Source organism: Ptychodera flava, chromosome 18 (assembly GCF_041260155.1).
Source record: "Ptychodera flava strain L36383 chromosome 18, AS_Pfla_20210202, whole genome shotgun sequence".
Classification (NCBI taxonomy): Eukaryota; Metazoa; Hemichordata; class Enteropneusta; family Ptychoderidae; genus Ptychodera; species Ptychodera flava.
In genome coordinates, this window is record NC_091945.1 from 24,811,054 (window position 1) to 24,834,304 (window position 23,251).

The window sequence follows — 23,251 nt, forward strand, 5'->3', positions numbered from 1 at the left end:
ACTTCTTATCACGATACTAACAAAAATATATATTTGAAAAAATTGTCATTTTCTTGTGACAGAGTTAAAAATTGAGAATTTCTACCTACCAGTTTCAGAAGGGCATGTTACAGAAAATAATTTTTGCATAAACATTGAAACTGAACAATTCCACTTTTGATACCAACAAATTACACTCCATAGCATCAATCAACAATACCAATCTTTATGTACAAAGATTTTTCATTACCTTTATTCAGAAACAAAAAATTTGCCCTCAGGTACACTGAAAGATCATGAAAACGGAAAGACTTTACAGGTAAAGGTAACATCCCACAAGATTTCAATTTACTCACTTATGAAATAAAAATTAATTTCAACTTTGGGACAGAAACTATGCAGACATCTACCTAGAAAACAAAACTAATCGGAAATACTTTACTGTCTACACCGGGGTGACTACATTTATTATATTATAATTGGTTATGTTTCAAAGCATCACTCTTGATTACATAGTAAAGAGAAGACGGTAAATTCAGCATCTCTTATGAGATGCCTCTTACAAACATTCTTTCGCATATAATACAAATGCAATGATATCATTCAGGTTATGTATAAGACTGACTGAGAGTGGTTTCAGAGTGTAACACGAACATGTTACACAGAAAACAGACTAGAGCATTAACCGTATTTATTCACATAAAAATTAATTTCAACTTCAGAGCATGTAATTATCCTCAGAAATTACCGGTGCACACTCACCCAGACCTGACACTGATATGTTCAAATATGTCAGGGTTGATTGGATGTGACTGGTTTCATTGTTATCAAACAGAAGGCAGAAAAGTGCAACATATGCTACGTTGTTCAAATCGGTTGTCAAATTTTTCTCTTATCAACCACATAACAAAAGCCCCTTTTGTAAAATAGAGAGCTACCGACACCAAAATTGCCCAATTGGTGAGACTGAGAGTAACACACAATGATTTAGAAATTTTTTAAATCCAATTCATAAAAAATTTGAAAAATCAGGGTGGGCGCTTGCCCAAACATCACCTCCATTTCAAACTTTCAGTGAAAGTTGAGGATGGGCACTTACGCTGATAGATATTGTACTTCGTGCGAGGATGGTAATCTCTCATTCTTTCTTTGATGCATAACATTTTACATTCAAAAACAACTGTTTACAGTAATATTTGGTAGACATATCTTCTTAAAAACTATGAAACAAAATCATGGCTCATGCAACAAAACATGACAACACTATCATTTTATCACTTAAGCTATTTAGTGACATTTTGATATGTAACTATGGGCAAAACAAAACCAATATTTGGGATCAAACGTCACATAGCAATTAAGCTAAAACTTGTGAGGTGCACAACACACCAACATGACCATCACTGCTTAAGTCTCCAGGTAATTTGTGATCGCTGTCAACAAGCACACTACGGGCAAAGTGTTGACGTCCAATAACTTGCTATATAATAACTGATGACATGAAACTACTTCTCATATTAAGTCAAGAGACTGAAACTATGTACAGTATGGACCGTTTGTCACAAAGGTTCTCACTTTGTTCTATTTGATCACAAGAAGTGATTTTAACATTTTGCCACCTCACTGAGACATCAGACTGTAGTTTTAAAAGAAATATTCGTACTGCAGTACAATAGACACTGTACTGTACTGTACCAATAGACAAAACAGGCTGCAATGCTACAATACATAAATAGTAATTACATTTATGACATGAATTATGGCAATAAAAAATCAATAAAGTTACAAATGAAAGAGTAAGCAATGATTGAAATCCAAATCGAAAAATTTACATTGATATTTATAAGACTAAAATTATAAGTATGAAGATTTTATGACTAAAATCTTACAAGTATTTTGTGTGAAGTAGTAAAGTATTTTCTTCCTCCAGATTTGAAACTTACATTCTTGAGAGTCCGGGATGATATATGATGTATATGGGACTTTGTGTAGTTCAGCCTTTTACAAAATCTGTTTTGTCTATCTAGTTTATTAAAATGCTAAAACATTTTCCCATTATCTTACAATCAAAGGTATCTAAAAATAAAGGGCCAAAAATATTCCTTTTGCTATGAGAAGGAACAGTTACTAGACTTATGAAATAGGAAAAAGTTTGAAAACAGATGAATTGATACATAACTGAACAGTACACAGCTGACAAACCAAGCGATTTTGAAATCCTGAAAATTTCAAATTTTGTAAGCATTCATTCACGTTATTGAACTGTTTGTGAGTAATTATAATCAAATCAACTGTCTTTCCATCACTGTGCTTCAGGAAAACTTGTAAATCTCAGCAATGCCTTTGGATATCATGAATGTAAGAGGTGCTGTCTTTGTTACTGCACCAGCAAGATTATACAATATTTACAACTACGCTATAATTGACCAATGTAGGGGAATCCAAGTACCGGATATTTGAATCGTATGCATACAAAACATAATTTACAAGACTCAGTTTGCCCACGCTTCAAGTTCTCTCATGTCGTCATCCTCTTCCTTTTCTGTAAATGAAGACAATGACACAACAAATATATTTAAAATATGAGATATTAAAGACTTCTATCGCCGCATTTGAAATACAAAATTTTGTGCAGTGCCAGAATTCGTTAAGGTTTGGGCATATAAGTGAAGAACAGTGTGTCCTTTTTAGTTAAAATGAAACATCACTAAGTGATAAATTTCTTTCTGGTTCAAGAAAGGTCTACATATTACACGTACTGGTGTATGATTGAAGCAAACAACTTTCCAGAAATTCCTGAATTGACTCAAACTGTTCGTAAGTTACAGGAAACTAGGAAGACATCAGTGAATAATCAATCAGACACTTTGCTTACAATTTGGATGTTTTCTGTAATAGTATTCTGAACACATCCATCGCAGTATACCCTCTAGCTTACGACATTTCTGAACACTTTCAGTCAATTTTATGAATTTCTGGAATATTTTGTGAGTCGGCTCTACACCTGTTGGCTCAGACAGTAATATGACTGAGACATTTGCAAATTGGCTAGAGAACTGAAGGAACATTGACAAGCTTACATTGCTGTCACAAAAATACTGAGCCTCACTGAGTCTTTGAAGGTTGATCACTGATTAATTCATAATATACAAACTCTGTTAGACCATGTCTACTGGCAAACATACACGATTTACATTGCCTTGGTTTTGACTTCATTGAAGTCAAGTAATCTGAAGAGCCACATCAAAATTATTATGAAACAATGACATAATTTTGCTGTTCATAATGAAGAAGATCATAATGAACACAGTATCAGCCAGGACACCGACTCAAAGAAAACCTGCCATTTTTTACACGTAGATATACAAAAAAACCATGTCAATGTGACTGCACACACTGACATGATTAACCCTTTTCCTGCCAAGTTGGTGAAAATCCGCTTGAAATTCGGTGTAGCCAGAATCTAAGCACTGGTGACCGTTATTCTCCCAACCCGGTGGAAATCGGGCCCTTTTTGGGTACCCCCTTTCCTGCCAAGTCGACGGCACTACGTTTTGCTATCCCCTGTGCGATTAGGGGTCATCCGAGGAGAGGTTTTCTGACAAGGAACGCCTTTTCCCCTCGAAATGGGTTTGCAGGGAGTCGATAGACAGGGAAAGGTGCAGAAACCTGTCCGCCAGTCCCCCACATCCGAGGGGGGCTGGGGTTTTTTTACCGCTTTTTAGCGGACTTGGCAGGATAGCATGGTGACGTTTTCTGGCGGAGTTGGACGTACTTGGCTGCCTGGCACTATAGAGATTGCTGCCGAACTTGACCAACTCGGCAATGCTAATCTAGAAGGCTACCTCTTGCAAACAACTTGGCAGATGGTGCCGATGGTGCGAGACGAAAGTCACTTATTCAGTAGTGCGTGACTGAAAATGAGAACGTATTTTTGACGGGACGGCTCGACTTGTTCCTCCGATGGAACGGATATGAACGACTCGGAAATACCATTACAACTGGTGTCCGACGTACTAAGCTGGGCTTCAGCTCTGCAAGTTCAAGCCAGGCAACGTCCTTCACCGCCTTGGCCGTGCCATTCAATGGACGTAGCTTTGGATTTTTTATTTATTCCATCGTCCGAAGTATTGGCTCTGGTTTGCAGGCAAACGTATCCTCTTGCCGACGCATTGGTAACTACGTACGCTGTTTGCGTACAGAGAATTCAAAAGGTGACATAAGGTCAATATGCTGTACGGGGATACCGCCTGCACTTAGCAGGGACTGCTTTTGTTATGCAAACCAGCTAGCAGTACAATATGGCTGCCAGGCATGTGGACACGTCGATGGCTAGAACAATGGAAGCATATTGCGTTGCACCCGTGCATCGCAAAAGTGAACTGAAGACTTGGGTGTAGTGACTGGTTATCACTGGTTAGCTGCAGCCCAAGCCATGTCGGTACAAACCCGTACCTGACTGAGGACCACTCGATTAAGTCAGTAATGAACGGTAACACTCGTAAACCAACTCCCAACTGAGCTGGCTAAACTACGTGGAGCTGTGCTTCAATGGCTCAGCCATGTCGTTAATACAACGGCAAAAACATAGTTTTTGTGCTACACTGCCAAGTCGTTGAAGGTACGTATTCAATTGACCCTACCCTGGGGAAACAGGACAGGTTTGCCGGTGCTGCTGCACCCTTAGCATGACCCTCAGGGTCTCTGACTAACAGACGAGTGAGGTGATGTTTGTGCCTAGCGGACGTGCGTAATACTGAAGGAGTTTATTTCCGAAAAAATAAACATGAAACGGCAATAAAATGACGCACTCCCAGGGGCAAACAAAGCTGGTGACCTCAATTTTTTTCTGCAGTAACCCTTGAGCTCCTTCCCCTGTCTACGGGCATGTAGAAATTATCGAAGTCTAACACGTATAAGTACGGCTAAAACTACCCTGAAAATGGGCGATTTCTGCCAAAATGCCTGGCAGGATAGTGTGCAGGAGAGCCAATCTTTTGCAGACACATATTATGGGGCGGTTTTCTACTGACTTGGCAGGATAACGGACAAGGGCGCTCGGCAGGAAAACGGTTAATAGTGATAGCATTGTTTTTCTGATGAATCATGAAGACACAGATGCTAGACTTACCTTTTGCTTTTGCCTTTGGTATTTCTGACGGCACACTGGGGAGATTATCAACCGGTGTTGGCCCGATCTTCAGCAGTTCCTCATCGAGATCTTCTTGTTCTAATTCCTCTAACTCTGCCATCAGCTCATCCTGTTGTTGGGAAGCAACCACAATAAAGCATGATTAATACAGACAGCGCCGCAGATAAACTGTGAAGCAACAGATGGCTTGATAATCGTAATAAGAAATTTTCTGCAAACAACATCTGTCAACTCATTCTGACATCAGTGGAGAGATTCAATGGTTTCTGCATCAGATCAGTTCTTATTCCAGAATTAACAACCACAACATTACTAACACCGCTCCACTACAGCTAAACTTAAAGTACATGTTGTACATGTTGTTTTCAAAATTTCTTTTTATCCTGACCAAATGAACATCATATGTATTCACACCGACTATGATACACTGTACATCTTTGACTCACATCTGTTAGGTCAAGATTTTTACTGAAAATATTTATTGCATATTGTCAGTTTTTATCACTATGGGACCTTTGAAACTTTGGCAAGTTGACATCAAAGACAAGTACCGAACAAAAACACATTCGAATGTGGCACTGAAGAGTCTTATTGTCATTGGAGGTTTTGTCTAGAACATGAGAGTTTAGCCCATACATTTTCCATACTAAAGCACAAGGTGTAATTGTGATAACAAAATGACTATGAACTGTTCTAGTTTGAAATTCACAAACCGACATACATACTTCGGCTAGTTTTCAATCAGGTTCGAACTCACAACATACGGCATCCTGGATGCCAGTTGCTTAGCGGACAGGCAACAGATAGAACCGCTCCGCCAAATCCACATGTTATAAGCCATTTCTGCATGTGATAGTTTCTACTCTCCCCAAAATTGGTGGCAGTACATGAGCGATTCTCACTCACGTTAGTAACAAAATCATGTTTATGCCAAGCTGTCACATCTATGAATGGCAATCCAATGAAATGACTTGTGATTGACCTCCTTTATTCACCTCTTGACTAAAGCCGACCGGATTTGATATGGAATCAAATTAACTGGCTTATGGTTGACCTACCTCATCCATTTCTTGACCAAAGCCGATTGGATTTGAGATGGCATCTGAAATTTCATTTGCGAGTTCTTGCTGTTCTTGTATGTCATCCATCATGTCGTGTACATCATCGACATCACTACAACAAATGTAATTACAAAATGTCACTGCATGATTTCCTGTTTTGTTTGATTTGTTCCAATTTGAAAGACATGCAATTACTGCACTTTAATCTATTTACAACGTTTATTGCTCTGGCTACAAATCTACTAAGATAATATTTATTTTGATGGGTACATCAACCCTTTCAAACCCATAGTTTGAACCAATCCTATTTTTATTCTATGGTAAAGTTGGAGCTCCAAAGAGGAAAATAAGGATGAAAGAGTTAAAAGTTAAGTAAAAGAATACAAAACAAATGATCATCTTGGTATATGTAATTTATCTTGAAACGTGAAGTTAGAGTTTTATTTTTACAGATAGGTAATTTTGAAATGCTACTTCTGATTTCAAACTCATCACTTTCTTCAAACCTGCTCAGTCAGTTTGCTACCTTCTCCATCACTCCTACCAACATTTATGAATGTGTGTTTATGCTTAGGGCATGTCAAGATTTAACACAACACCAGAACAGAAGTACACATGTGTAACAAAAGAGACCTGGCTGATGATTGCACTTTCAAGGACTATGATGAGCGCATCACCTAGACACCTTTTTATAGTTACTCCCAACAATGGTTTTCCTGCCAGCAAATTTTCAGGCAGATTACTATGACTAATTGTGAATTGCTAATGAGCCAAACTACTGGTACTTTTCTCATTGCACCTCAATCAACCTGGTGATGGAATTTGAACTTTTACATCTCAAGAACTTCTATTCCAGCATCCCATGATAAATCTCATGGTGACTGTATCACCACATACATGTATTTTGTTATTGATGAAAAATTCAGGAATACTGTGATACACAGATCCATTATTTCTTACAGATTGTAAAAATACATGAACACTTGATTCTATTGTTGTTGTTCTGACACAAACTATAGCCAATTGGAATATATCATACTTTTAAGGTTGAGATTCTGATCAACAGCAACACCCACAGCGTCTGTACATGTGGTGCCTATGTATTTTACCTTTGTCACAAGACTATGTGACCAGCACAAAAGTGTGCGTTATTGCCACATCTACATGTACATCTCCCATTTTCATTCATATTACTTACAGTTGTTGATGTGCACTTTTCAATGCCTTGGCAGCATAGCCCATAGTTTTCAACACCTCTGTGTTTGTGTTGGCACTTTCCAGTGCCTCTCTCTGGAATTCTATCGTAGAAAGTGTTCCATCGATCTGTGCTAACTGTTTCTCATATCGTTTCTTCCTTTTCAAGGCCATTAGCGCAGCTAAGAAATCAAGAAATTGGAAAATTTCATGAGTGAGGCAAGCACACAATTTGTTTATAATTATGGCAATAAACCAGAGTAGATGGCAATGAAAGTAACAATATATGAGCAATGGGGAAACTTGAATGTGGAAATTGGAATGAAGCTAACCAACCATTCATCAATGGTGGGTGTCTAAAACATGCATGATTTTATAGGCCTACCAGAATCTAGCCAATTTTAGAACACTTCTGAAGGTCACTGCTATCAAACATGCTGACATGTCACATTGGACAACATCTTATCTTGCGCTGCACAATGGAAGCAGAGCTGAAGAAAGCTGTCACTCAGTGTCGTTATATTTTCAGTTTTCAGCCAAAGGTATCACTGATGACCATTTGGTCTTGAGGAAATTGTTGTGACAAGGTAGCAAGATGATGGTGAAATTTCCATGAGGTAAGGGAAGATTCACTGCCTGTATGACTGTTTCTGTGCACGGCACATCTGCTGTGTAAAAAAAATGAATGTATATTTCAGGTTTCAGTACATTTAAGAATTTTGTCTTCCTTTAGACTGGCATGAAAAACAGCCAACACAAAAGAAGCCATTGAATGGCTAAAGAGTTCAGGCTACATTATTGCAGCTAGGACTTGATGTGGTCTCCTCATCCCCTACAAACTGATGTCAGGTGTAAGCGGCTGAAAAGAAGTCTTGCCCAGGTTTTTGTGCTGGGATAGAGAGCTGCTAGTTATGAGCTTGGACAGTTGGAGTATCAAAATAATCAGGATATATGATATAGTATTTAATTTTATTTTGTTCCTGCCAAAGTTATCACGTGAAAGCAGTCTCCATGTCATAAAAATTGGTGTAATGCTTGCCATCTTCCTTCAAGTTTTGAAGTATACGTACATGTAATCCTCACTGTGGCCTAGCGCCTACACAATGACAACAGCCAATGTATTCAGGGTAGACCGGTGCACATTGTTCTTTAAATGATACCTAACCACAAACAGTGTTTTTGCTATGGTTCTGGAACACTGGTAAATGATTTAGGAATCCCAGTAACATTTCTGCTGTCCCTACATCTGATTGCATTAATATACCAGGGGGAATTCCGGTAAATTGACTGGGCAACCCCGGTAACATTTACCATGGTATCGGCCTTAACAAAAAACACTGACGAAATGAAAACCAAAATTTCTGACTAGTACGTCTATGCAGCACATGCTGAAAAGGGATTATGTATTTCACAAAAATGTGAATGTAATTATATTCTCTCAGACCTCCTATACTGTACTGGCCGAAATCGTCATTGCAGGCAATGGCCGAGCTAACAACTGGCTGACATCTCTGGATACCGATAGAGTCACAATAATGCCTAGCTGCAGTGCTGTAGCTCAAGGTTTTGCATGGGTATGTTGGTCTAACTTGCCGTCTTACCAACATACCCAGGTAAAACTTTGAGGTTCAGCACTGCAGCTAACTGATGCCAGAACGGTCTGAACCTATACAGCACAGACAACAATACCCAAGGTAATATTATTGGCATGGGAGACTGGCAATACTTGTAGCGGGCTGTCTCAGTGAACAATAATCAGGGAAATCTGTCCTATTTCTATTAACGGTGTTCACAACGATGCCGATGTAGTAGAGTGTCGTACAGCAAGAAGGAAGTTCAACGACAATATAGATAAATGTGATATTTTGTCACAAGTTGTATTTGGCTCATAATACATACATGCATCCCTTCCTATTGGCTGTACCATGGAGATAGCTCTGCATGGCAGTGCTGTGTGTTACTGGCGTTATACGGCCTCCCACCACAGAGGCTGTATAACACCGGTACACACAGGCCTGCCAATGCACAGCTACCATGGAGATAAATGAAGGAGGTCAATAGCCCTATCCAGACGGTAAACCATAATATTGCTGAGTCGGGAAACCCAATCTATAAAAATGTACATGTGTACGTAAACTAAACCACATATTGGTCATTCTCATGTGACCATCTCCATGCCATAAGTTCATCATGACTCACAGAGCCTTGCATGACCTCCACTGAATGTGACCCGACTCCCGTCACTTTAAATCAAGTGCATGTTTTGTTAGCAGTTTTCCCCCAGTTTTCCTCTTCCTACCTCTTTGGTTCTACCATAAAGGTAGAAAGGGAGCCAAATGATGAATTTGAAATAACCTTCTCGACAAAAATTGGAGTAGCTAGTAGGCTCTTCGGTGGACTGGTTGTGTTGACACAAAATTTTGAACTGAACAGTGCAAACCCACTGCCCTAGCACAATTCATTGCAAACCATGATCCTGGGGCAACCATTGCACTACTCCTTTCCGCCAAAATCTGCCGTGTAATTCTGGGCATGGTCTACGAAAGACACTTACATACAAATGACAAATTACCTCTCTTATTTTTTGTGCCCATTTGCTTCGCCTGTTTCAATTCAGTGGATATCTTCTTCTCTAGGTATTCCTGTTTCTTTTCCAGCATTTCTTCTGTCTCTCGTAGTTTTTGAATTGCTTCCTGGGGTGTCGGAGCCGCAGCACCCTTTTTTGACTTGCCGAATATTGAAAACATTATCTTAAATCTTATTGTCTTTAGTTTGCTTATGGAAGCCAAGTTCCCGATAGCAGCAAAATATACCCTCGATTGATGTGCGGTGGGAATACGTATACAAAAACACTGTGAAGATCACCAGCAAGCCAGAGACACAACCCAGAATATGGAGGCTATATGACGTCATGTACCCACAATCCTTTACTGCTGCAACAGGTCAGGATGTCGGGGGAATACCGGAACTGCCGTTGATTCATATGATGCTCACGATCACGCGTATATGATGTGTTACTTAAAATAACATTTCGCATTTCAAGTAATAACTTATCTTCTTGCTGAAAATAACAGTTCAAACAAAAAGATTCTAAGTTACTGAATGAAAATGAAAATCACAGCAACATATGTTGTATATCACAGGAGATGCCGGCTAGGCTGCGCTCACGAATAGGGTGGGGGGGGGGGCGCTCTGGAGGAATCGCTATTGAAATCTTAATTTATTTCAGATTCCCCTCGATACGGAACTTACCCTCCAAAAATTTTGAATTCTCTATGATCAAAATTTGTCAATTCCCCCCCCCCCAAAAAAAATCACTATCAGCTAGCAGCATATTTACAAATGTACGCACAGAGAAAAATAAACATGTAGCCTATTGCGCATTTCTGCTTGCAGACGTTCGACAATACCTGTTATTAGCAGTTTTTCGAGCCATAGGCCTAAGCTTATTCCTAAAACTTGATTCATTTTTAAATGCATCAGAGGATTTTTAGGATTTACCAGTCTAAAGCCACTTGAGTCCAACTTTGGCCAGGGCAATGGCACCTGTACTGAAGAGAACACAAAAAGACGATCATAAGAGAGTATGCAAATCGTGAATTCCTGGTTACATTTTACCAAATTGTGAAAAACTGATCAAAATGATCTACCGATTTTTTTCAAAACTACAAGACGTACATGACCTAGATGCCACTTAAAATGTTTTGCAATATTTACAATACTGGAATATTAAAATAGGTTCCATCAAATGAAAGTTTTAATCTCTGAAATTTTCGGTGTGATAATGGCGAATTTGGTAAAAACAAATAATTCCATTTAGTCACACATTTTGTCATTTAAATTAGAGTCTTTACTGTTCAAAGTTTTTACTTTTGTGTTAATTGTACTGTGAGAATGTGAACATGTCATTCACTGCGTGAACTTAAAATGGGTATAAATATATTTTCATTTTAATTAAGGTAGAATGCGCCTCGGGAACAGCTATTCGGGCTTTCAAATTCTGTCAATTCTCTTCCGATCTACTATACTTGTGTGGACTCATTTTAAAGCTCTTAGTGTGAGAAAAGTTTTCACTTAATTTTTCGAAAATCGGATTTTTTTTTTACCCATAGACATAACACAGAGATGGCCGCCATTTTGAATTTCAAATCGGGAAATAATTAATCTTACTGGGTAATTTGTCTCTCTGGTACCAAATTTTGCAAGGTGACCCTTGATTATTATTTTTGATTTTGTAAGAGAATGTTGAAAGTTTCGAGGACAGTCTGAGCAAAAGTTTAAGTCTTTCACTTTCGATTTTAAGTTATTTTCGTGAAAAACAGTGACATGTAGAAAATCAAACAACATGATGGTGACCCCATTTTTGTTCTTAATATTTGATTATTCTAATTTGCCATAATTAAAAAAATCCCTGGTAACTGTCAATTCTCCTGGTCTTCCTTGTGTTGCTCTTTGGTCTGATCTTGTGTACAAGTATGTTTCACCGTCATGAGCATCATAGGACGCAAACTCTTCTTCAACTACATTAGGGTCAGAGCTATCTCTGTCACTGCCGGTATGCAGTGACAGTGATACTGCCCGTAAGCTTAGGCAGTAGCAGGGCAGCAACTGTATTATCTTCGATAATTTTGACAATATTTTTATCCAGTTTATACAATTGGGTTCTTGGTCTACTCCCTACAGCATGTGTTGAACTGTCCAGTATTCAGCTTGCAAGCACAGTCTTGTACGTGTACCGTGCATTTGTATCATTGACAAATGACTTTCCGTCTGGACTCCAATTCATTTAGTATTTACAGATAGACGCTTTGTCGACAAACTGAATATTGTGTGTTTAGTATGCTGCAGGAAGACAGCCATAATTGATAAATTGCATAGAAATATTGAAAAAATTATATAACAGTTGCAGCTTCTGCCCTGCTACAAAGTCTACTGGTTTTTATTCTTATGAAAATTCAATGGAATTCATACATTTTTTAGAAATTTTCGAAATCAGTCACGAAATGCGATAAGATTGTTCCAGATTTTGACTGACATTTATACCGAACATTAGAAATACTGATTGATCAACCCGTTATAAGGCCTACTTCTTTTTAATTTCATATTTTTTAGAAATAAAAGTCATGAAATACGCCAAAATGGTTCCAGATTTTAATTATTGCTAACATTAGAACCACTGCATTGGATGACATAGAAATGTCATTTATTTTTTATTTTATTACCTGAATGTGGAATTTGAAAATGTAAAAAAATAGTAAGAAACCAAAATATTTTCAACCCTGCCTGCTGTACGCTTGTTCTGTATCTAAACATTAAGAGTGTCACGGTGTTAACGTTGAAAAACTTGATAAATTTATGAACAAGTTTAGAGATGCTTTCCACGAACTGGGTCTTATCATTTAGCTTTATAAGTAAATTAAATTTCGAAACAAAAATCTGGAAGCGGGAAGCAGGTACTCAAAAAGCTCCAAGCGATTTTCTATGATTTTCAACTACTTAAAGAGTCTCAATAAACTGCATCCTATGCCTTTTATGGGTAAAATGTTTGAAATTATAACCTACTCATGTAAAATTTGTTAAATGTGTCCAAATTGTGACAACAGATCGTTTTCCAAACATTGGCGACGAGACGCACAACCTGGATTTTAACAACTAAATAATTTTCGAGTTGCTACTACAACTTTATGACCGCGCCACACGCCACAAAGATACATATAAGAGCCTGATGACATTGGAATATAGTGACATGTTCAAAGATGATATGGCTTAATCGGGAATCCAAAACATCTCTCCGAATATCGGTAAGTAAAATTGAAAAAAAAAGAATCTGATGCTAGGGTTTTGAGTCGTCATTTCCTTGAAGAAGGCCTTAACAGATTTGGTCCAAAAGGGAGAATAGTTTTTAAGGTAAAACATACTTTGAATTTCGGTGCTGTACATATTTATTCCGCGTCGTTTTTAGCCAGCGCTAGATATTTTTACAACACTCTTTTTACAATCTGGCTCAGAGTGACGCAGTATAATTGTCTGTCAGACGGTATGCTCAGGGAAGAATTTTTCCAGAATGCTTTCATCATGGAAGAAAACACTAGGACAACATGATGGCGGTCGTGCAGCAAAGAGTGATCCATATATTCACAATAACGTTCGATTTTATAGTACCCTGGATAATGACGTGGGACAAATTGATCCGTGGTTTCCTGTAGTGTGAAACATTTATGAAGTATACAATAAACGTCCCTCGAGGCAGATGGTAGACAGGGAGACACCCAGTTCATCCATGTGGAGGTGATTACTTCAAATAATGTGTGTTCCAAGTTATTTGTACTTTTTCCTGCGGACTTGGATTTATTCAAGTCATTGCGTGGGAGAATTTCTTTCAGCTTTGCTTGAAGAGATCGTGCCCAGCCTTGCATTGGTTACACTGTATGAGATACAGAGGACACGTCAAATTGCCCATAGCGATTATGTACAGCTGAAATCATGCGGCTAACCACGCCGCCGGGCCTCAAATAATAAATTGATACACTAGATTTGCAGGATGTACATTTTTTTCTTTTCGTGTCATCCGTAGTTATCAAGACGTCTAGAAAAGTTGGTTTCCGTAACTTCTTGGGCAAACGGTATATTGACGTAGCAAAATCAAAGGCCGCAGGTGCCCTGCTGTCACAGAGTCGTTTCACACATCATAGCATGTACTATTCCATTGCACGGAAGAGTGCACTGAATGTTATCATCCCAGTTTTCAGAAAGTATTTCACGGAATTTTACAAGCGTCAGATTCAGATTCATGTCGATTGTCGGGTCATAACCAGGTATACCAGTCTTCAACTGCAAAATGAAACTTTGGCTTTGCACGAACGTTGATTTGTTGCTTTCTGTGACATTAAAATGGGTATTACCTGATTCAAGTAGAAGTCTATAAACTTAATGCCTTGATGGTTTTTGTTCATTGTATTTGGAATTTGGTACAACTAGTTCTTCGTTGTCCAGCTTGCAGATTGTAAAAATGGAAAATAAATCGCATAGAAATATGCTACAACCAACTCGTAAAAAATGCTGAATAAAAACGAGTGACGCAGCAGGGAAAAAGCGACGCAGAAGAGTATACTAAAATCGTGTTTAAAAGTTTATTAACTGTAAATTTTGAGCATATTTTCCGGCATGTGTTTTTCTTAGTGCAGATTTATGTCGAAATGCTTAGTTTTCAGCTCGACAACACTATTTGTTTGTGTGTAACTTTCTATGACTATTTCATTTTATTCCGGTCAAGGATTCATTTATCAACAATAACACTCTATATTGTACAAAATGCATTATATTAGCAACGCTGACACTCGTATTCCAAACCTTAAGGTATAGACTGAGTCTTTGGGACAGATATCAAGATTCTCAATTTTTCTAATACTTGTCTGGTCCACCGCTTGAAGGACTCATTTTAAAGCTCTTGGAGAAAGAAAACATTCACAACCTTAGTTCTGAGAAAATCCAAAATTTTATTTTCCCCCATTCTCGCGAGCCAGAACATAGATTTCGCTCCTCTGACCTACGCAAAAATCAAGGGTAGCGCAAAGCCGTTGCCGTAAAGAGGCACGTGCTTTGCGACGATTCTTTCCCATAGAGGTAACACAGGGATGGCGGCCATTTTGAATTTCAGATATCGGTAAATGTTAGGTTATTTGCTTTCTAGTAACAAACTTTGCGCTGTTACCCTGATTTATTCTTGATTTGGAAAGACACTGGTTAAAAATTTCACCAAGGAAAGTTTGACCACAAGTTTAAGTGTTTCACTTTCGAGGCGCATACCGCCTTGAGAAGAAAATAGGACAATGAGCTGGCATTTACAGAAAAAAATGATGAAAATATTACAACGAGTTACACGCATCAGCATACTGCGCAGGCTCAACGGCATCGTCTCTGTTAGTAATGGTTACTAAGGGATGGACCATTAGACCTTGGGGGGTGGTCACAATGAAAATGTGAAAATTTTTTTTTTACTATTGTAAATTTCTGAAATTTTTTTTTTCCAATTGAGATTAGCTGTGCAAATTTTTTTTTTCAGAGTAAATTTTCAGATTTATAATTTTTTTTTCGTTCGTCGCTGTCTGAAGATAAAGAGGGCAAACATGTGGTGCCAAGCACCACAAGCGGCCACGCAAGCGGTCACTGGGAAGAGGTCAGGAGAGGGTTGTCCCCCTGCTGCTGTTGGAGCTTTTGAAAAATAGAGATTAAAATGGTGTTATTTGGTGGCACTTGGGGAGTATTTTTGCGGGGGTGGTCAGGAGGGGGTGTCCCCCTCCTGCCGTTGGAGCTTTTGAAAAATAGAGATTAAAATGGTGTTATTTGGTGGCACTTGGGGAGTATTTTTGCGGGGGGAGGTCAGGAGGGGGGTCCCCCCCCTGCCGTTGGAGCTTTTGAAAAATAGAGATTAAAATGGTGTTATTTGGTGGCACTTTGGGAGCATTTTTTTCGGATTACACATCTTCCTCTGAAACATGGTCTTCTTGCTCCTCAGTAGCTTCGTATACTTTTGAAAATTGACTATTTTGGTTTCCTGGCTTCCCTTACTACTGCGTGGTGAAATGCCTACATTCACCCCACCAAACATCATGCATATCTCATGATTTACAATTGATTTTGACAAGCTGAGAAGCTAAAATAAGCTAAATAATATAGTTAAATTTGCATATTTGTGTTTTTAGAGCAATTTTTGCCCTTTTTTGATCAAAACATCTATTTCTCTGTAGCAGCATGTCCAAATTGATTGGATGTGTATAGATGTGTTGAAATTTCAATATTTGTCTTTTTGGGCAATTTATGCCATTCATGGTCAAAAAATCTGTATTCTCTGAAAGGGCTTGTCCAATTTCTTTGAAATGTGCTACACAAAAACGATTATTCATGCAGATTTATTCAGTATTTGCTATCGAGAAACTTTCAAAGTTCAACCCTTTTGTGTGTTTTTGTGTTGGGATTTGTTGGATAGATGGCATTCTACGTAGTGTATTGTTGAATGTTAAAACATGGTTGCTGTTGTTTTTTGAGGCTGTTTTTTGAGAAAAAAGAATTGAAAATGCCTTTTTAAAAGCAAAATAATACATAATGACTTGATATGTTGTTTTATCATTATTGATGTGTTTCTACTTGTTCACCCATTCTTGCATTCATCATTGCAATAAAATGCTGTGAAAAAAATGAAACTGATGTGGCCTGCATCTGTTTACCTTGATCTTAAAAGGCAAATACAACTTTCTGTCTTGACAACCATACCATAGTTTCAATGTTTTACCTAGTGTACCTGCTTGGTTTGTACGCAGGAAACAAGTAGAAAACAGGCTCTATAATTTCATAATTTTCAAGTGATCAGAATACAAAAGTCCTGAAAAGATAAGATAATCACAACTTCCTGTATAAGGGATACAGTCACTCTAATGGTCCATCCCTTATTTGAAAATAGTCAAAAGGGCAAACTAGGTCATCTTGCACAGGTCGAGATCTTCAGCAGTTTCCCCATTGTCTTCAATTGATAGTATACTGTCTGGCCAGTATCCATGCTTTAACAGCAGGGTTTTCAGTAATCCTTTTTCGGTCTGAGAGTTGTATAGTACAGGCGACGACAAAGGGCGGACGGAGGCACCGCAGGGGCACCGTGACGAGCGAGTGCTGTTTCCCTGTCCCAAGATAGCGATGAAAATTTTTAACCATTTTGATTCCCCTAGGTGCACTCTAAGAAATACAACAAAATACTTAGAAAACAGAAATGAAAAAACTTACTGATATTTTCGAACAAGCTGTTGTATTAAGTTAAGAAGTTAATAAATCATGATACAAACAGAAAAATAACAATAGTGACTATCAAAATTGATATTAAAAAGTACTATAATGGTGAAAACCATTGAAAGACAAACAATAAAAACAGATTTTCAAAACAAACCACGAAATTTTGCTGTATATCTTTATTAAAACATTTAAAGCAACAGAATAATGTTGACACTGATAGGTCTAAACAGACCACTGTTTTGGTAAATTTCAAGCCGGGAAAATATTGATTTCGATAATTTTAATATACTTTTGGTGAATATCATATTCAGGGTATTATATATATATATATATATATATATATATATATATATATATATATATATATATATCGCGTATACGAAAGACGAGCGTACGTTCAACCCTTTATGATACAGGTAAAAAGTTCAGCGACCCTAAGATGCCGACAACTTAATATAAGGTTGCTGTGTTTTTCGAGCCAAACATCCGATGGGTATATATACTGCTAGATATCTCGTGACAATTTGCGAAGTCGTTATCAATGTCCATGCTATCCAATTATGTTCTCTTAAATCCCAGCGGACAAAGATGCTGTTACAGCCATCAAATTTCGCTGGCAGCCAGCTTCAAAGGAAAACACTGCGGCTTTAATTGTTCTGCGAATGCGGCATACAGTAGTCGTGAATATATTACTTTCAGTTTTTCTCCGATCGTAAAATAAAGTAGTGGTGATATTTGTAATTCTTTTAAGTTTCTGTCACGTGATAAGACGGCTTTCATTCCAGATTAACTTGATGGCCGTCAAGCCGAGCATGTCAGTCGCAAAGTCCGTTCTCTGAGAGTGTTATATTACCACACCGACTTGTTGGTGATGTTGTATTCGACTATATTGGAGCTGAGGTTTGCTTGACAGCGTTTTTACATGGCCCTCGAGATGCCAACTACGTTCTTCCATAAACCCTCGAGAAAAAATTCTCGAGGGTCTATGGTTATTCCTATCATTGCTGTATCAATTGCTGCATTTGTGGTTTTAATTCAGTGGTGCTAGTGGTGACGGTTCTTCGATACAAAAGTTTTGACGGCATATCAAGTACTTAAAACCAAAATGTTAGATAGTTTGGTCAAGTTCGCATCTGCTTAAAGAGAGGGGATGCCAATTATGCGAGCAGAGGGGCGTGTACCGGTGTCAATGTAAATGCGAAATTACGTCCAGACGTCTGTCCCGGAACGCCTTTTGCCAAATGAAATCGTATAAGTAGTTGTGCCTTAACTGTTTGTTTACCGAAATACAAACCTCGGCGGGACAATGTCTGTTATTTTTTTAATAAGGTTAGATCCTTTAGTTTTGATTCGATTTGTACAAATATTTTATAAAGTGTCTTAAAATAACACATCAACCAATTTTCCTCTAAACTCAACTGTGTGTGCATCAATCGATCAAGACTCCTGCTTATTCCCATCTGGTTCCCTCAATGTTTTCAACGACCACTTTGATTGACGGAACATTGTTACTCACACAACTGATCGTTTGGTCCCTCTCGTCCATTGCCTGCCGCACAGCCATACAGCGGCAGTACCTCGCAAGTCGTCTCTGAATGGCTAAACGGGTCTGTTTTGTGCCCAGGGCATAAATAAGGGGGTTTACGATCGAGTTACTGAAGGCGAAGAAGTTTGTAAAAACGGCGACTGAATTGGGAATCCCGCCCAGGGTTATGATGTCGATAACGAGGCAGATGGAGGCGGGCAGCATACTGATCAGGAAACATCCCATCACGAGGCACAGGACCTTTGCAGCTTTCGAATCGTCTACCAATTTACGCTGTTGTTTCTTCGACGCTCTGTATTCCTGCCTGTCGGTGAAATTTTGCTGGACGTCTGCGATCCTCCTGGCTTGTTGCTTGGCAACCCGGAAAATGCAGCAGTACAACACCATCATGGTTACCACTTGAGAAGAAGGAGAAAAAAAGAAAAGTGTGTTTAGTGGTCGGGTAATGCGCAGTCTCAGATAATCGGCTCAGTTGAAAACATATGACAATCACTATAACACATTGAGTTTATGAGTCACAAGAATCTATAACAACAATGAATCAACAACATTTGTGCACTAAAGGTCAAAGTTGTTCGCCTTTGTATTTCCATAAAAATATGATTTCATCATTGGTAGTAATGTGTTTCCTGTTCTCCACAAGATCCAAGATCTAAGAGGTACATGGTAACATGCAAGGGAGCAGGTGCCTTGACACCAATATTTACCGGGAACCAGGCAGCAAAGAAAGAACATGACCATCGTATACGAGAGCGAGGCGAATGCGCCGAAATAGCAAAGCTCTAGTGGCTCGTTAAAGTCAGTGTACTCCTGACTCCTCCAACCCATCAAAGGCAACATGCCAGCGATCGGTATTGCTATCCACAGAGAGATCACCATTGCCAAAACCCGACGAGGTGTCATAAGGAGCTCATATCTGAAATGAAGCATCAAGTACGAAGTTAATGTATTTCATTGGACATTAGATACAGACAACAATTTTAATTAACATATATTAATAATAAACATTTACGTACTAGTAGCATTTACTGTTTAAAATCTAGCCCCAAGTCAAAAGGCAGTAATAAAATTCATATAATATGTAACACATACACACACCCATACCTAATCCGAGTGAAACCTTATGTAAATACCCTCCTAAACTGCTTGGAAAACATTTTTGTTCAATCTGTTAAAGTAAATATGATCGTCATACAAATTTCTCGTGAGAAAATATGGTTTTGCATTTTTCCGTTCTCCTTCTGTTTTTATTGCTGTCAGAAACGCACACGACACAACTATTGCACTACAGGTGGCGCTTTACGGCATGTTCTCTTAGTAGCACACGTCTACCAGGCAAGCCCCGTCTGACCTTCATTCCAAATCAATGATAACTTTACTATTTTGCAACGGTCAAAACATCAAAACCAATCCAAATTAAAATAATAGTTCATACAGACAGCAGTATATGGGTATTGCTCTAATAGATAACGTATGGGCACAACAAGTGTCCCCCTTCCCCCAATGCAATGTATACGAGATAAAACTCAAAGCTTCTCAGAAGCTTCATGCAAGAAACGAGCCAGCTGGATTCGTTTCATCGCAAACGAATGGTGACGCAAAAGCTGCCTTCCATTAAATGGAACGTACAAGTCGAAGCATTGTGAAGAAACGAGGCGGGGGGGGGGGGGTTAGCTAATCCATGAAAAAGTATATTTTCTTGTCACTTTGTTTGTTCAAATATAACTTTCCATTCACTAGTTACTATTTGCAAGATAATTGAAAATGAAAATGATCAAGACAGACGGTGAACCTATCAACTCAATAGTCACAATTTACCGTGACGGACTAGAGAAGTAAATTACTGCAAATAAACTTATCGGCAATTGGAATTCAATACGGCGACTAAGCTTAGTTTTTGAAAAAAAAAACCTATTGAAAGTGTTATATTTGTGTAATTTCGCAACTCAAAAGTATGGAATTAAAAACGAACGACAACAGTATATTCTGAGAGACCGACTTTGCACCTGAGGTATTTTTTCCGCAAGTCTCAATTAAGCTCAAATGTTTAGGACCACTTGATTAATCCGGTATGCAAATGCCATTAATACATACCATTTTCCATCACTAGATCTTGCATTCAAAAAGAGACGATACATATGGGCTTTCTTTATATTGGCCTAAACAATTACTTTAGCAAATTACCCTCAAGATTCGCATGGTCACGTTTTTACTATACATGAATGATCGAATGGGAAGTTAATATACTGCAAACATCAGATTATGAACAATGGGTCCGGACACATGGGGAGATAAGTTATCATTCGAACAAGTACTGTGGCAGCGCAGGAATTACCGTTTCAAGTTGTTTCGTTATCTTGAAAGGCACCGCGAGCCAGGCTGATCAAGTATTCTTTCAAATGCAATGGACCATGATACCAGAAAATGAGGTCTCTGTCAAACTGAATTAGCTATGTTTTGATTATCATCAAACTGTTTCCTAAGCTAAAACGATGAGGTTTTTACTCGCATTTTCAGTGTACGCCCAAACTTTAGCGTAGGCAACTCTTAACTACCACAGGTGCTCGCACGTTGCTTGGATACTCGATCGGAGGGCCGGGATCGAAGTGTGAGGCCGACGGGCGAACCTCGATAGTAGTTTAAAGAACCGGTTATACTTTTCCTAAGGTGCGGCCGTCGGCCTCACGCTTCGATCCTGGGCTTTCGGTCGAATATTCAAGCAACGCTGTGAGCACCTGTGTTAACGACTAAATTCATCCTCCGTTCCAAGACTTATGGTAGTTGTTTTAGATGTTAGTATGGGTTAGATGGTCTCTAAACTTTTATAGAACATCCCGGCGGCGTGTGCCTATACAGCCTTTACAAATACAGAACGTTAAAAATTGCTATTCAAACAGCAGACTTTACCTCTATGTCATTTATGTCATTAGCGTCATTTATTATGTTTTACCTTTACAGATACATGCATGTATATGTAATACATGTAAATGTATATACCTTTGAAAGGACCTTTATACTTGAAGTCAGTTGTCATTTAACCATATATATATATATATATATATATATATATATATATATATATATATATATATATATATATTATTAACACAAATTACCGCATCCCATGTACAAAGTAATTACTTTGTACTTGAAGTAATTTGTGTTATTATTTTAACGCTCTGATATATATATATATATATATATATATATATATATATATAATTTCATTCATGATTATATATGTGTATGTAGTAGCGTATATGTATGTACGTCTCTCTCCCTGTCTGCAAGCGTCTATGAGAGTGTATGTTTCTGTGTCTGATACGGCATAAACAGTGCTTTCTGCATGCAACACATACTTTGTCATACAGACGCATGTAGAGTCGTACTCACCTCAGCGGATACACAATGGCGATGAACCTATCCAATGCTATCAAAAAGAGATGAAAGATCGACAGCAGGATGAAGATCAAAGTAACGGATTTACTGACCATACACTCGACATACTTCAGCGTCTCCGAACTGAGTTCGTTAACATACAGAGGCATGTTGATGGCACCGACGGCGAAGTCGGCGATGGCCATGCTAACGATGAGTATGTTCGTCACAGTGTGGAGTTTTCTGTCCGTAATAATAATCAGGAGCACAACAACGTTTTCGACAACGCAAGGTATGGCAAGCAGTAGCATTACGATGAAAATCGGCACATTCATCGCCGGGTGCTCTACATGAATTCCGAGTCAAGTGAAATTCTCGTACCAGAAGAAACTTAAAGGGCTCCTTCAACGGAATCGAAGAGGCTGACAAGATGTCGCACCCGAGAATCACTCAAGAGAAAGTTATCGCCAGATATGTGGTGAGTTAACCATGACGAGATCTCACGAACAATTGAGGGAGCTTCCACATTGAAATTGGGCGGGGTAGGTATGTAATAGCATTAACAACATGATGCGTCACGTCCTGACTCTATGGCTAACTGTTGAACATCCAAACAAGGTCATTGGAAAGGAGAGTCCAAAAAAATGACACTCCAAGAGCAGTACTTGGAGTTACACGATCCCAATCCCTGCCAATTCCTTGTTCTGAATATATGTGATGAAACCTGTCCAAATAGTATTCCTGCTGCTAACTCTGTCTATAGATGGTGAACTGTCGTTTGAATGAGAGACTAAAGCGCACACAAAGCCAGCCTACAGAAAATGCATTATTATGATGATTATTATTCAAAGAAAAACTGTTATATTTCGCAGTCCATTAGCAAACACATCACTCAAGTATACTAAATATACCTTCAATTTTAATTTCCTGTTACCGTTGGGCATTCCCGGATAGGAAAGGTCTACTCACATTTTTTTTCGCACGTTTTGACGATTTTAATGGTATTCACGGGTTTAGTTAATTATGCATTTGTATTGTTATTCTTTTTCATGACATGACGAAAAGGAAGGAGTGGACAGGATTCTGAAGAAAACGAATCACATTCCAAGATCTTCGAAATTGAAAGATCTACCGAAGTCATGTCCGCCCTCTATGACAGAT

The 23,251-nt window shown here is 38.5% G+C and overlaps 2 protein-coding genes across 2 annotated transcripts; both read right to left on the bottom strand.

Annotated features, from left to right (window-relative positions):
* Nucleotides 1–204: 204 nt before the first annotated feature.
* LOC139117224 (charged multivesicular body protein 4c-like) lies at nt 205–10,339 on the bottom strand. The gene is made up of 5 exons (XM_070680165.1): nt 9,959–10,339; nt 7,391–7,568; nt 6,190–6,304; nt 5,111–5,240; nt 205–2,521 (listed from the first exon to the last, which is right to left on the bottom strand). Exons 1-5 carry the CDS (start codon nt 10,131–10,133, stop codon nt 2,472–2,474), a joined length of 648 nt encoding a protein of 215 aa, XP_070536266.1. The 5' UTR covers nt 10,134–10,339; the 3' UTR covers nt 205–2,471.
* Nucleotides 10,340–18,563: 8,224 nt separating this feature from the next.
* On the bottom strand, nt 18,564–22,539 carry LOC139117840 (adenosine receptor A3-like). Its single transcript, XM_070681077.1, has 3 exons — nt 22,106–22,539; nt 19,420–19,628; nt 18,564–19,110 (listed from the first exon to the last, which is right to left on the bottom strand). The coding sequence occupies exons 1-3, from the start codon at nt 22,423–22,425 to the stop codon at nt 18,617–18,619; spliced, it is 1,023 nt and encodes a 340-aa protein (XP_070537178.1). The 5' UTR covers nt 22,426–22,539; the 3' UTR covers nt 18,564–18,616.
* Between the last annotated feature and the right edge of the window lie 712 nt (nt 22,540–23,251).

Bases quoted from the DNA above. Each gene is read 5' to 3' on its own strand.
- LOC139117840 (XM_070681077.1), bottom strand. From the start codon at position 22,425: ATGAATGTGCCGATTTTCATCGTAATGCTACTGCTTGCCATACCTTGC. The intron at 19,629-22,105 runs GTGAGTACGACT...GCTTCATTTCAG, and splicing joins GCCATTGTGTATCCGCTGAG to ATATGAGCTCCTTATGACAC. The intron at 19,111-19,419 runs GTAAATATTGGT...CTTCTTCTCAAG, and splicing joins TCTTTGCTGCCTGGTTCCCG to TGGTAACCATGATGGTGTTG.
- LOC139117224 (XM_070680165.1), bottom strand. From the start codon at position 10,133: ATGTTTTCAATATTCGGCAAGTCAAAAAAGGGTGCTGCGGCTCCGACA. The intron at 7,569-9,958 runs GTAATTTGTCAT...TTGATTTCTTAG, and splicing joins GGGCACAAAAAATAAGAGAG to CTGCGCTAATGGCCTTGAAA. The intron at 6,305-7,390 runs GTAAGTAATATG...CATTTGTTGTAG, and splicing joins AAAAGTGCACATCAACAACT to TGATGTCGATGATGTACACG.